This window comes from Vipera berus, assembly GCF_964194415.1.
Source record: "Vipera berus genome assembly, chromosome: 7".
Taxonomy (NCBI): Eukaryota; Metazoa; Chordata; class Lepidosauria; order Squamata; family Viperidae; genus Vipera; species Vipera berus.
The window spans coordinates 3,573,046-3,588,439 of NC_138209.1; the positions used below are offsets into that span (position 1 = coordinate 3,573,046).

Consider the following 15,394-nt stretch of genomic DNA (forward strand, 5'->3'; position numbering starts at 1 on the left):
GTTACAACGGCACTGGGAAAAAATGACTTATGACCATTTTTCACGCTTGTGATCGTTGCACCCTCCCCATGGTCACGCGATCCAAATTAGGGTGCTTGGCAACTGATTCCTACTTACGACCGTTGCTGTGCCCCGAGGTCATGGCGATCAGCTTTTGCAAATTTCTGACAAGTAAAATCAATGGGGAAGCCAGATTCACTTAACAACCGGGTGACTAAGGTCACAACTGCCGTGATTCGCTTAACACGACTGTGGCAAGCAAGGCCCTAAGACGGGGCGAAATTCACCTAACAACTGTCTTGCTTAGCAACAGATCTTTGGAGCTCAACTGTGGTCGTAACTTGAGGACTACCTGGAACTAACTTTTCAGGCCAGCCACAAACCTTGGCGAGCTGGGAAGGGAGTGGAGGAGGGAAGCACCTGGGCAGGCTGCCACCCAACAGGCAGAGTTCCTTCGCCTTCGTTCTTTTCCGTTCTCTTTCAGAAGCAGGTTCTAAAACCGAGCACCGCTTACCAAATGTTTTTTTTTAAAAAAAATTGTTTCAATTAAACACAAGTCTCATTTTGTATGGCTGCTGGGGCTCAAATTGTGGTCATACGTTGAGGACTATCTGTACGGAGGTCAGGTCTGTGGGATCGTAGGATTCTGGGCGGAAAAAAACAGAATGGAGAAGATTGATGGGTGATGGGTGCGGGAGGCCCTTCTTCTCCCCTTGGTCCTCTCCCTCCCCTTCCCCACTGTCCCTTTGCACACTTCCAATCTGTCTCCGGCCAATCAGTTTTGTTCCTTGGGCTTTTCAACAAACCGAGATAACAGCCGCTTAGACAAACAGCAGAGTAATTGTGGCTGTGAGGAACCCGGCAAAGGTGGGGTGGATAGACAGGCAGAGCCTATAAAAAATTGATCTCTGGAGCCGAGCGGAGAAATCCCTCCTGGGCAGGTGAAGTGAGAAGAAAAGCAGATGTGCCTAAGCTCTCACCATCTCTGCAGCCAAAGGAGAACATCTGGATAGGGAGGCTGCAAAGGCAAGTGCAGATGGACCGTCATGGCCTCCAACGTCATCTTCATCACGTCCATCCTGATCTACCTCTCTTCCTTCGTTGGCATGATCGGCAACCTCATCATCCTCTTCGCCTTCCTGACCCACGCCATCCGCCACAGAGCCCTCCAACCTCTGGACCGCATCATGGTCAACATGGGCCTGGTGAACTTCCTCCTCTGCTGCTACAAAGCCATTCCCGGGATGCTGGTCTTCAGCAGCATGAGGGTCTTTGGGGAGGAAGGCTGCAGGGTCCTGCTCTACAGCTACCACACCCTCAGGCTGGTCAGCATCTGGTCGGTGGAGAACCTGAGCTTCCTCCACCTCATCAAGATCCGAAGGCCCAACTGCCGATGGACGACGTTCATCCACAGGCATCAGGCGCGCTACGTCAACAGCACCCTCGTTGGGTGTTGGGTGGCCAGTGTCCTCATGCATATCCCTTATTTGCAGTACGATAAGACCAGACTTCAAAGAAATAAGACGATTGCCTTCTTGGCCAGTTCTACTTGCTTGAGATCCACAGACAGCTTCTACATTAAATTCAGCACGTACGCCTCCATCAGCTTGGACACAGTCCTCATCCTGCTGGTGGTCACCCTCAACGGTTTCATCATGGATCTTCTCTGGAAGCATCACAGGAGGATCAAAGCTTCGTCCTCCCTCGCAGGAAGTGGGTGGAATAAACACACGGCCCAGGCCACCAAAATCCTGCTCTCCTTGCTCTCCATTTACGTGGTTTGCTGGATCTCGAACGACGTGGTCTGGCTCATGATCGTCTTGGGGTACCAAAGGAACAACCTGGAGAACAGCTTTTTGAGTGCCTTGTACGGCATGATCTCCTCCATATATTACTCAGCCAGCTCGTATGTGGTGGTGTTTGGGTACAAAAAGGTACGTGAATATCTCGCCGAAACCTGCTTGTCCTTGAGATGTAGGAGGACCACAAGGGTTCGAGCTGTCTCCTTGGAGGGTGCGTTGCCCAGATGAGGGAGAAGCTCTCCTCAAAGTGGTCCACTCATTACTATCGATCCTAATTTTGGTCCTGGGTGGAGAAAGCTACAACTTAGAAGAAACTGGACCAGTTCTGGAGCTGGAGTGACCTCTAAACCTCAACATTTCAACTTCTGAAACCGTATTCCTGGTGGTTGCATCTGGTGTCTACCTGGATGACAAATTTCAGGAAGGAGAAGGGGAGCCAGACAGACACGGTTGGGAAAGGAGGAACTGCAACTTTGGGGTCTGCGTTCAGCTCTCGAAAATTATGGCACCTCAACTTCCATGGGAAGAAACGTCTCAGCTTGAAAAGGACAGGTTTCCAAACAGGACGTTAATACGACGGATTTTATATAGAGGGAGAAACGGAGGCCATGAAAAGGGAGGCAGGGCTGTTAAAAGGCCCATACGGAGGCTTCTCACACGGACCGGCTCCATGGCTATTTTGATCCAGAGAAAAGGAAGGAGAAAGTAAGAACCAGTGGAGATGCTGAGAAACTGGGAGGGGAGGGAGGGAGGGAGGGAGGGAACGCTGCAATGGTCGTAAGTGTGAAAAACGGTCGTGGCTAAATGTTGCAAGCCAAGGACTAACTGTAATCCCCTCTTTCTTTTACAGTAGATTTCTTTTATTTGATTTATTTTTTGCAAAGCTTTAATGTTATCCCCTGTCCTCCCATGTAACGATCCGTGCTCGATTAATCAAAAATCGTGTTTCCCCCCCCTGCAGCCTGACACAAAGAACTGGCAGGCCTCGACTTACAACAGTTCATTTAGCGACCCTTCAAAGTTGCAACGGCACTGAAAATGTGACTTAGGACCGTTTCCCCCGCTTATGACCGTCGCAGCCGCCCCACGGTCACGAGATCGAAAGTCAGACGCTCAGCCACTGACTCGTATTTATGACGGTCGCGGTGTCCCCGGGGGGGTCACGTAATCCCCTTTTGCGACCTTCTGACAAGCAAAGTCAATAGGGGGAAGCCAGATTCACTTACCGACCGTGAGAAACTGGGAGGGGAGGGAGGGAGGGAGGGAGGGAACGCTGCAATGGTCATAAGTGTGAAAAACGGTCGTGGCTAAATGTTGCAAGCCAAGGACTAACTGTAATCCCCTCTTTCTTTTACAGTAGATTTCTTTTATTTGATTTATTTTTTGGAAAGCTTTAATGTTATCCCCTGTCCTCCCATGTAACGATCCGTGCTCGATTAATCAAAAATCGTGTTTTCCCCCCCTGCAGCCTGACACAAAGAACCGGCAGGCCTCGACTTACAACACTTCATTTAGTGACCCTTCAAAGACCCAAGCAAAGTCAATAGGGGGAAGCCAGATTCACTTACCGACCGTGTTACTCACTTAGCAACTTCAGTGATCCACTTAACAACTGTGGCAAGAAAGGTCATCAAATGGGGCAAAATTCGCTTAACAAATGTTTGGAGCTCCGTTGTGGCCGTAATTTGAGGACTACCTGTAACTAACTTTTCAGGGCACCCACAAACCTTGGAAAGCTGGGGAGGGCGTGGAGGAGGCGAGGGTGCAGGAAGGCTGCCATCCAACAGGCAGAGCGTCTTCACCCTCGTTCTTTGCCATTATTTTTCAGAAGCGGGTTATAAAACCGAACACTGCTCACCAAATGGTTTTTTTTCTCCCCATTGTGTTAATTAAATACTTGTCTCATTCTGTATGGCTGCTTGGGCTCAAATTGTGGTCGTAAGTTGAGGATTACCTGTATGGAAGTCAAACCTGTAGAATAGAAATAATGGAATGGAATGGAATGGAATGGAATGGAATGGAATGGAGTGGAGTGGAGTGGAGTGGAGTGGAGTGGAGTGGAGTGGAGTGGAGTGGAGTGGAGTAGAAAAGGGTAGAGCAGAGCAGAGCAGAGCAGAGTAGAGTAGAGTAGAGTAGAATAGATAAAATAATGATAATGGAATGGAGTGGAGCGGAGTGGAGTGGAGTACACTTGTCTCATTCTGTATGGCTGCTTGGGCTCAAATTGTGGTCGTAAGTTGAGGATTACCTGTATGGAAGTCAAACCTGTAGAATAGAAATAATGGAATGGAATGGAACAGAACGTAGTGGAGTGGAGTGGAGTAGGGTAGAGTAGGGTAGGGTAGAATAGATAAAATGGAATGGAATGGAATGGAATGGAATGGAATGGAATGGAATGGAATGGAATAGAATAGAACAGAACAGAACAGAACAGAACAGAACAGAATAGAATAGAATAGAGAATGAAATGAAGAATGGAATGGAATGGAATGGAATGGAATGGAATGGAATGGAATAGAATAGAATAGAATAGAATAGAATAGAATAGAATAGAATAGAATAGAATAGAATAGAATAGAATAGAATAGAATAGAATAGAATAGAATAGAATAGAATAATAATATAACAGAACAGAACAGAATTGAACAGAGCTGGAAGGGACCCTGGAGGTCTTCTAGTCCAGCCCCCTGTAGGATCATACGTTTCTGGAAAAACCTCAGGATGGAGAAGATTGATGTGTGATGGGTGCGAGATGCCCTTCTTCTCCCCTTGGTCCTCTCCCTCCCCTTCCCCACTGTCCCTTTGCACACTTCCAATCTGTCTCCGGCCAATCAGTTGGGTTCCTCGGGCTTTTCAACAAACTGAGATAACAGCCGCTTAGACAAACAGCAGAGTAATTGTGGCTGTGAGGAACCCGGCAAAGGTGGGGTGGATAGACAGGCAGAGCCTATAAAAAATTGATCTCTGGAGCCGAGCGGAGAAATCCCTCCTGGGCAGGTGAAGTGAGAAGAAAAGCAGATGTGCCTAAGCTCTCACCATCTCTGCAGCCAAAGGAGAACATCTGGATAGGGAGGCTGCAAAGGCAAGTGCAGATGGACCGTCATGGCCTCCAACGTCATCTTCATCACGTCCATCCTGATCTACCTCTCTTCCTTCGTTGGCATGATCGGCAACCTCATCATCCTCTTCGCCTTCCTGACCCACGCCATCCGCCACAGAGCCCTCCAACCTCTGGACCGCATCATGGTCAACATGGGCCTGGTGAACTTCCTCCTCTGCTGCTACAAAACCATTCCCGGGATGCTGGTCTTCAGCAGCACGAGGGTCTTTGGCGAGGAAGGCTGCAGGGTCCTGCTCTACAGCTACCACACCCTCAGGCTGCTCAGCATCTGGTCGGTGGAGAACCTGAGCTTCCTCCACCTCATCAAGATCCGAAGGCCCAACTGCCGATGGACAACGTTCATCCACAGGCATCAGGAGCGCTACGTCAACGGCACCCTTGTCGGGTGTTGGGTGTCCAGTGTCCTCCTGCATATCCCTTATTTGCAGTACAAGAAGACCGGAGGTCAAAGAAATAAGACAATTGCCTTCCTGGCTACTTCTACTTGCTTGAGATCCACAGAGAGCTTCGCCATGAAATTCAGCACGTATGCCTCCATCAGCCTGGATATGGTCCTCATCCTGCTGGTGGTCACCCTCAACGGTTTCATCATGGATCTTCTCTGGAAGCATCACAAGAGGATCAAAGCTTCGTCCTCCCTCGCAGGAAGTGGGTGGAATAAACACACGGCCCAGGCCACCAAAATCCTGCTCTCCTTGCTCTCCATTTACGTGGTTTGCTGGATCTCGAACGACATGGTCTGGCTCACGATCGTCTTGGGGTACCAAAGGAACAACCTGGAGAACAGCTTTTTGAGTGCCTTGTACGGCATGATCTCTTCCATATATTACTCAGCCAGCTCGTACGTGGTGGTGTTTGGGTATAAAAAGGTACGTGAATATCTCGCCGAAAGCTGCTTGTCCTTGAGATGTAGGAGGACCACAAGGGTTCGAGCTGTCTCCTTGGAGGGTGCGTTGCCCAGATGAGGGAGAAGCTCTCCTCAAAGTGGTCCACTCATTACTATCGATCCTAATTTTGGTCCTGGGTGGAGAAAGCTACAACTTAGAAGAAACTGGACCAGTTCTGGAGCTGGCGTGACCTCTAAGCCTCAACATTTCAACTTCTGAAACCGTATTCCTGGTGGTTGCATCTGGTTTGTCTACCTGGATGACAAATTTCAGGAAGGAGAACGGGAGCCAGACAGACACGGTTGGGAAAGGAGGAACTGCAACTTTGGGGTCTGTGTTCAGCTCTCGAAAATTATGGCACCTCAACTTCCATGGGAAGAAACGTCTCAGCTTGAAAAGGACAGGTTTCCAAACAGGACGTTAATACGACGGATTTTATATAGAGGGAGAAACGGAGGCCATGAAAAGGGAGGCAGGGGCGTTAAAAGGCCCATACGGAGGCTTCTCACACGGACCGGCTCCATGGCTATTTTGATCCAGAGAAAAGGAAGAGGAAAGAGAAAGTAAGTAAGAGGGAGGGAGAGGGGGGGCTGCCAATCCAAAAAGGTTGGAGACCCCCTGCTCTAGACTAGCCATACCCAGTTCCTGCAACCGTTCTTCGTGTCTTTTAGCCTCCAGGCCTTTGACCCTCCCAGTTGTTCTTCTCTGCACTTTTCCCAAAGTCTCACGAATGAACGAATGAACCTTTTTTTTGTCAAAGTACCACATGTGTACAGTGAGATTGGCTGAGCCTCCCTTCGTGACCCCACCACCAGAACTCACAGTGACAACAAACCCACCGTCTTGTTACCCCATGGAAGCTAATGGCAGAAAGCGCCGGCCTCGCACGTCTATCGTGCATAAAGTTATTTCCCGTTCAAAAGCCTGACAGCCCATGGATAAAAGCTGTTTTTCAGCCTGTTGGTACGGCTGGCTATACTCCTGTATCTCCTACCCGATGGTAGGAGAGTAAAGAGGTACCGACCAGGGTGTGAGTCGTCCCTGAGGATTTTCCTCACTCTTCCAAGGCAGCGGGTCCTGGCAAGGTCATCCAGGGGTGTCAGGGGACAGCCCACCGTGTTTTGTGCTGTGCTCACCACCCTCTGTAATATCTTCCTATCCGCGGCTGTCAAGCCAGCATACCAAACCACAATACCGTACGAGAGGACGCTCTCTATAGTAGACCGGTAAAAGAAGGTCATCAGCCGTTGTTCTACCCTTCTTCTTCGGCAAGACCCTGAGGTCTTTTTTTATAATGTGGTGTCCAAAACTGGATGCTGTGTTCCAGGCGTGTGGTCTCACTAAGGTTTATTACAAAGGGTTACTGGTACTTTGTGGGATCAGCAAGAGCGCTGACGCCCAGGTAACTGCAAGGGAGATAAATCCTTCCATCCTCCACCCTTTGGCCAGAGCTGAAGAAGCTTCTCGGATGAGAAGCAAAAAGTCTTCAAGGGGGGAAAAAAAAGCGAAGTCCAGCTGTCTTTCGATAACGAACTTGGGGGACAAGAGAGCAAACGAACAGGCGAGGATCTACCCAACCTTATCTGCAATTAACATTTGCCGTCCTTCTTCCTGCGCACTCCCAATGGCGCAAAAACCTCAGTGTCCCCTCATCATTTGCTCTATTGTAACATCATCACTTTCGGAGAAAAGAATAACTGTCAGCTAGTCATATATTCTCAAGAAAGGCTAATTACCATCGGCAAACAAACCGTGTTTCTTTTCCTTTATTTGAGCGCAGCCCAGAGCTGAAGGCAGAATCAATACGTGTGCGTGCGTGGCTGGGCCTGCATGCGTGCGTTTCCGTGTGTGAGAGCCTGTGAATGTTTAAACAGTCTATCTCTCAGCAGATTTGCTAATGGTTCTCCTGACACTTCCAGCCGAGCTTTGAAACATCTCATTGCAGGCGGGTCCTTGGCTTACGGCCACGAGTGAGCCCAAGGTTTGTGGCTATCGTTAAGCAAGACATCGGTTAAGTCACGGGCTTTGCCCCGTTTTATGGATTTCTCTTGCCACGTTGGTTCCGCGAATCCCTACAGTTGTTAAGTTAGTCCCGGAGTTGTTTTTAAGTGGATCTGGCTTGACTTTGCTTCTCAGAAGGTTGCAAAAGGGGATCATGTGATTCCCCCCTCCTCCCCCCCCGGGACAGTGCAACTGTCATAAGTACAAGTCAGCTGCCAAATGCCTGAATTTTGATCACGTGGCCACAGGGATGCTGCAAGGATCCTAAGTGTGAGAAATGGGCATAAGTTCATTTTTTCCACTGCTGTTGTAACCTTGGTCATTAAATGAACGGTTGTTAAATTGAAGACTACCTGTACGCTGTTTCTCCCTAAGATTTTTTTTCTCCATTTCTCTTTCAGGGGAAATATTCTAGCCTGCCTCTTTTAATATTCCCCCAAATATTTCATTCTCTGAGGGGAGGGGAAGGCGCTGACCTCCAATTGTGGTCCTGAGTTGTAACGCAAGGTTAGACGGTGCCTTTTCAGAGACCAGGGAGATCTTCAAGCTTCTAGCATGTTGCTGAAACAAAATTAACACCCAGAATCCGAATAGAGTTGGAAGGGACCTTGGAGGTCTTCTAGTCCAGCCCCCTGCTCAATCAGGAGACCCTATATCATTTCAGATAAGCGGCTGTCCATTCTTTTCTTAAAAGCCTCCAGGGATGAAGCACCTACAACTTCTGGTGGCAAGCAGTTCCACTGGTTAATTGTCCGCACTGTTAGGAAGTTTCTCCTTAATTCCAGGTTGGCTCTCTCTGCAAGTGGATAAAAGCCCTTAGTCACCCAACCGATTGGACCCCCACGGGTCTTTGGGATTAAAAAACAACAACAACAGGAATCCACCAATCAGGAACCATGGTAACCCCATCTGGCATTATTGCTAAAGCAGAATAAATAGATTGAAATCCAGAAATGCAGTTTCATCTCCAGTTAGTCTTAGCCTGGGAAAGAACTTTAATACTGTGTTTCTCAAACTTCAGCAGCTATAAGATGCGTAGACTTCAACTCCCAGAATTCCCCAGCCAGATGCTGGCTTAAACAGAGTGGAAAAATCCTCAAGTTCCTTTTAGCTGATCATCATAGCTGGTCACCACCATCTGGTGGAAAGAGAAAATTTTGCTGAGGGCACCGTAGAATAAAACTTAAGCCTAGCTTGAGGATTGTTAGGCTATATACCTAACAATACAAGAATATCTTCCCATACTGGGCCAGAAGTAAAATAGCTGGGTCTCTCATCTGGTCCACTTTCAGTTGTTAACTTGTCATCTGCACAAAGTCAAGAGCGGATGTTTGCACCTCACCAAGGCTACATTTTGCAAAACTAGCCGCCTCTCCATGCCATGGTAAGTGGAAGGACTAGTGGCTGTTCGGCCGGTGGCATTTGGCAGGAAGAGAAGGGAAGAATGTCACAAGAAGAAAGGAGAAATGGAAGAGATGGAGGGAGGGACAGGGAAAGAAGGAAGAGAAGAGAGGGAGGGAGGGAGGAGAGAGAAAGGGAGAGGATAGAAGGAGGGAAGGAAGGAAGGAAGGAAAGGGAGAGAGGGAGGAAGAAGAGAAGAGGAAGAGAAGGAAGGGGATATATGATGATGGATGTGTGAGGTGGACTCACAATGAATCGTTAAAGGAGCTCCCAAGCAAAGGCAGAACGCAGAGATGCAATCATATTAGTTTTATTCATGATAGATCAAAGAGAAAGAAAATACTTGGCATGAAAGCATTCATGCCTGCATGTGAGAGAGAAATAAAATAAAACAAAACAAGCTAGGATTACATGACTAAACTAGAGGTTAGGAGTAGAGATAGAACTGGAGAACTGGAAAATGGAGAACAAAGAGCAGCCCCTCGTGCAGAGGTATTTATGGGGGGTCTTGGCCCCTCCTTGACCATAAAACTCTCTCGCCAATGGGGCTGTGGGTCTGGGACCCTTGGCTCATCAGTGGAAGCAAAGAAACCTCTTTGCCTCCATCTGATGACCCTTTTGGGGAACTGCCAATGGCTGGCACTAAACATCTAACAATTCCCCTTCTTGCCAGCCAATGACAGGGACCAGTGAATGTATGTAAGGGGTGAGCAGGTGTCATAGACATGTATGAAAACATTCAGAAGGCCAAACACAAACGCTTACACAGAAGGTTGTGCCGGTCAACGGGAACAGGCTTGGTAAACAGATCAGCTATCTGGTCAGCTGTATTACAGTGCTCAACATGTATAAAACCCTCTTTCGCAAGGTGCCTGACATTTTTATAGCGTATGTCTATATGGCGAGATCTGGAGCCTACTGCATAAGCCTCCGAGATTGCAATTGCGGCAGTGTTGTCCTCTAGAATTTGGATGGGCAGAGGGGGAGATGCCCAGATGTTTGTTATCAGCTCATTGAACCAAGTCAAATCATTGGCCGTGTCTGACAGACTAGCAAATTCAGCCTCGGCCGTGGAGCAAGAAATAAATTTTTGCTGCCTAACATGCCAATGTATTGGGCAGCCATTTAGCAATATGAGGAAACCAGAAGTGCTCCGTCTACTTTTGGAGTCGCCAGCCCAGTCTGCGTCTGAGTAAGCGGAGAGCTGGGCCGTCTTCCCCTTCTCTGGTTCTAGCATGAGAAGAGCATCAGCTGTGCCCTTTAGGTATCTGAGCACCCTTTTGACAGCAGTCCAGTGGAATTCCTTTGGGTGTTCCACGTGCCTGGACAATAGATTCACAGCTAAAGCTATGTCAGGTCTGCTCCAATTGCTGATGTATAGCAAGGAGCCAATCACAGATCTGTAGAGCGTGTTATCTGTGAACTCAGGACCGTCCTTATGGGTGTGGTTGTAAAAGTCGCTTTGCATTGGGCTATGCGTAGGATTGGATTCTGTCATTTTGCATTTGGCCAGTAATTCCTCTATCTTTTCTTTTTGTGATAGAGCGAACCCCCCTTTAGTGGCCAAAATATGCACACCCAAGTACTTGTCAACCCGCCCCAAAGACTTCAGAGTAAACTTTTCTTCCAGGGCCTTGGCAAATTCATCACACCTTTCCTTGTTAGGCCCTACATATAATAGGTCGTCCACATAAACTAACACCCGTTCTGTGGTACCTTTGGAATTGCGTGTGAAAACACATTGATCTGCATGAGATTCTGAGAAACCAACTCGTTCTAAACTCTTTCTAAGACAGTCATACCATAATTTCCCTGACTGCTTAAGACCATATAACCCTTTGTGAAGCAACCATGTATTTCCCCCTTCTTGCTGGTAGCCAGGAGGAGCCTTCACGTAGATCTGCCGGTCCAAGTTGGCGTGGAGGTAAGCCGTCTGGATGTCAAATTGGAAGACTTCTTCTCCCAGAGCGGCTGCAGTCACGAGGGCGGCCTTGACGCTCTCTGCCCGGACGGTTGGAGAGTAAGTCTCCGAGTAGTCCTCCATATAACGTTGAGCGAAGCCCTGGGCTACCAAACGGGCCTTGTATAGGTAGAGGCCATTGGCAAGTGGTTTGGCCTTGTAAACCCACCTTGTGCCAATGACTTTCCTCTCCTTTGGGGGTTGCTGGGGGGTGAAGACCTTGAGTTGTTTTAAGCTCTGCATTTCCTTCTCCATCGCGAGCTGCCATCTCTCCTGCTCCTCGATGGGCAGCTCCTGGATGTCAGAGAAGGATTTTGGGGTGACCACAACGCTGTTGACAGACGCGATGTGGCCAATGTCAATTCTCTTTGGCGGGACCCCCTTGTTGGACCGCTTTGACCTCCTTACCTTCTGCCACTCACCGCTCTTTTCTTCCGCGGGTTTCTGAGGTGTCGCTGGGGGTGAAGACGGTGTGTCTTCCTCCATGGGACTGGACGCATCTTCGTCTTGTTCCTCACTTTCGTCGGTGGCAGGGTACGAGGTCGCCTCTGGCGATGTCGCGGTCGGGGTGTCCTTGCTGGGTCGGTTGGCATATGGGCTCAGATCATTTGAGTGGATCTGAGTCCAATTGGAGTCCTCTTCGAAAGAGGCAGATTGGGAAGTCACAGGCCTGCCCCCTTTTCCCAGGAAACGATAGGCCTTGGAGCCAGGAGCATAGCCCAAGAACCTTAGTCTCTGGGAAACAGATCTCCCCTTCTTCCGCAGCTGCTTGGGGATGTGTACCCATGCATAGGAGCCAAACACACGCAAATGTGCCAGATTTGGTTTTCTACCGTGAACCAGGAAATATGGGGTCTGGTTCACGACACTGCTCCAGGTGCGGTTTAAAGTGTAATTGGCATAATGAATTGCCTCCCCCCAGTATGACTCTGCGACACCCGCGTCTGCAATCAGACTACGCATCATGGTTTGCAGGATTCCATTCCTTTTCTCAGCTACACCATTTTGAGACGGGGTGAACGGTGCAGTTAGAAAATGGCGGATGCCCTTACGCCTTACCCAGTCCTGGAACTTCTGAGACATGAACTCAGCCCCGCGATTGCTCTGCAACTGTGCGATCTTGGTCTTGTACTGAGTCTCTACGAAGTTGTACAGCGACTTTATGGCGTCAAAGGCTTCAGATTTCTCTGTGAGAGTATACACGTGACCGTAACGTGAAAAATCATCAACGGCAGTGAGAAAATACCTTTTCTTTCCTAGGGATGGTGTAAAAGGCCCAACCAAATCAACATGTACTAGTTGGTAAGGGTGTTGAGTCTTACGGGATGACACCTTTGATATAGGAGCAGCCTTCCTCTTTGTTTTCTTGCAAATGGCACAGTCCAGAAACACGTCACAGTCCTTGAGCTGGACTCCCTCAGCAAATTCTCCCATCTTTTTAACTACAGGGAAGCTTGCATGACCCAGCCTTCTGTGCAATAAGTGGGCGCACTTATCGTGAATTGGCTTCCCTATTGACACTCTCTTGGCTCTGGTTGCTTTGAGTGGTGCTGCAGGTGCCTGCTGAGATTCAGGCTTCTTGCCCACACTGCCCTTGGAAAGCCTTGGGGCAGGCTGTGGTGGCTTGAGAGAAAAATATGGCAAGCCATTTATTATTGTAATATTTCCAATGACCTTCTGGTCCCGGGTGACATGACCTCCCCCCTTGTGAAATAGGACTTCCACTTTGTCATCGTCACACAATTTGGTGATGCTCAAAAGGTTGTTGGCTATAGAAGGCGCGTGCAAGACACCCTCTACTTTTCCAAGCCCAGGTACAGAAACGAAACCCTCCCCAACAATTGGAGCAGTGTCACCGTTTGCAACCTTGACAGATGAGTTAATTTTCTTTAACCTTTTAAAACCTTGACTCATATTAGTAATGTGAGAAGAAGCTCCAGAGTCCAGTAACCATAAGTCAGTGGAGCTATCAGCCCTTGTTGTGGGGGTGAGGGAACAAGTATGCAGTGAATTTCCTTTGCCCCTGCCACGCCCCTTTCCTCCCCCTTTGCTTCTTACTTGATTGGGACCACGTTTAGGGGCTTGATGTTGATGGGGGCAGTCTTTCTTGAGGTGCTCCTCAGAGCCACAGATGAAACATTTAAGCAGAGCATTAATTTGCTCTGAGTTGTGGCACCCCCTTCTGGCTTGCTGAGTGGTGACTCTAGCGTATTCTCCAGCATTTCTCCTTCTCCGATCTTCCTCGATCAGTCTCCCTGTGAGGTAGGACAGATTTATGTCTTCCCTCTTGACCGCTTCGAGTGAAACAATGAAATTGCTCCAACTCCTGTCTAGAGAAGTAAAAATTATGGAGAGCATGCTCACATCAGACACAGGAAAATCTCTGGAAATCAATTCTGCCCTGAGTGCCTTTAATTTTGCAAGATGTTCAGGCATGCTGGCACCAAACTTCAGTTTGGTTGTATAAAGCTCAGTTGTATATCTGGTGATGGAACCAATGGTATTGCTGTTGAATAAATTGTATAACAGTTTCCAGACCTCAGCAGCTCTGAGACCAGCTGGAATGCTTGGGAACAAGTTATTGTCCAGAGAACTGAGTAGAGCAGAATAAGCCTGCAAGTGTCGCAGCTCTTCTTGACGTCCCCATGGGGGAGGGGGGGGGTTCCGAACCATTTGTAGAATCCCATTCTTTAAGAGATGTAGCTGTATATCTTTACTCCAACTGCTATAATTCTCCCCATCCAGCTGTAGTTTTTTAAAATCATTTGGCAAATTTGCTGCAGGAATATAGTCCTTATCAGACCCACTTTCAAAAATTTTTGATATGTCCATTGATGTAAAAGGAAGCGGAAAAATGCTTAATTCTGAAATGAGTTCTTCAGTGAATCCTTCAGTGAAAGGGTTCCCTCTAGTGGTCGAGGAGGGAATCCTTTCTTGAGTACTTATTGACTCCAGGTGGGCGTGCCCGGGAACCATGTGACCCGGGGGAGGGCGTTGTTCAGGGTTTCTCCCTTCTTCCCATGAGGCATTGGGGGGGCGGAGCCCAGATTTGCCGGCCGGCATCCCTTTCTTGTTGCTGCAAGCACATGGATTTTCATCATTGTCTGTTTTTCTTTGCCCTCGCTGGTCATGAAGACCTGAAGAGAAGGTGGGAGGCCTCGGGGGTTGATTGTTGGGAGGCTGCAGGCTGGATTCCCCCCGGCAGTTGGGCCCTGGGGAGAGGATGGGAGGCCTTGGAGGGGGGGTGGGCACCCCCGACGTCTGCTTGGCCGCTGTCTTGCTAGCCTCTAAGGCAGTGGCCAGAGCTTGCATTGCTGTCTGGAGAGCCGTTGTAACAGTTTTGGCTGGGCAGATCTCATTGCTATCATAGCATTTTAGGCTTTGTGGGGGGGAGAAATCAGGAATATGCATGCTGTCTTGGCTGGAAGCCAGGGATTGCATGTCATTTCTGCTGTATGCCAGGGAGTGCTGGCTATTTTGGTTGGAAGCCAGGGATTGCTGGCTCTCCAGACTTAAAGAAATCAAGTCTTTGTTAGATATAGTGGGGGCCGCCATCTTGTTTCCTGTGCCAGACCACGTGGGCGGAGCCATCTTGTTTCCGCTTGCCCCAGGAAGCTGTAGCTCACAGCTGGGGGGGCGGGTTCGCGCCAAAAGCCTTGGGGTCCCGGGGTCACTAAGGGAGGCGGGCGCCATATTTGGGGGCCTCGTGGTCTCTAGGGAGAGGCTCACCAGGGGTTCTAAGGCTTTCTGAGCTGTTCCCTGGGCTGCCCCTCCCTCCTCCTGCATTGCAAGGATCTCTTTAAGCAGCTCTTCACGTTCCTGTGCAGTCAGTTTACTCATGCGGCGTTTGGTCTCAGCCAGGTCCGTCTCTGCAGCATCTGAGCAGCCTTGGACAGTCTGTAATCCTTCTATGCTCTCCTCTGTGGCGTTCAGTTGTAGAGAGGCATGTGAAGGGGTCCTAGACACTCTGCTGGATCCTCTGACGGGATGAAGGCCATTTGTGCTTTCATCTGCAGCTGAGGTTGCTTCAGGGACTGAAGTCTTGGATGTAGGCAGGGAGGCTGTCTTCGATCGATGACTCCTGGTCACGATAGTAGAAGTCCTGCCATCTGTTATAAATGGATTGGAGCCGGGTCCTCCAGACATCTTATTGGTTAGTTCCTGGCTGGCTTGGAAGCTTTCCTTTAAACCATCCTCTGCTACCAACTTGTGAGGTGGACTC

General features: G+C 49.0%; 2 protein-coding genes across 2 annotated transcripts; both read left to right on the forward strand.

Moving 5' to 3' along the window:
• Positions 1–1,046: 1,046 nt before the first annotated feature.
• LOC308671221 (olfactory receptor class A-like protein 4) lies at positions 1,047–2,030 on the forward strand (the record flags this gene model as incomplete). Its single annotated transcript, XM_081333321.1, has 1 exon — positions 1,047–2,030. One exon carries the CDS (start codon positions 1,047–1,049, stop codon positions 2,028–2,030), a length of 984 nt encoding a protein of 327 aa, XP_081189447.1.
• A 2,874-nt stretch (positions 2,031–4,904) lies between these two features.
• On the forward strand, positions 4,905–5,888 carry LOC308671222 (olfactory receptor class A-like protein 4; the record flags this gene model as incomplete). Its single annotated transcript, XM_081333322.1, has 1 exon — positions 4,905–5,888. The coding sequence occupies one exon, from the start codon at positions 4,905–4,907 to the stop codon at positions 5,886–5,888; it is 984 nt and encodes a 327-aa protein (XP_081189448.1).
• Positions 5,889–15,394: the final 9,506 nt, after the last annotated feature.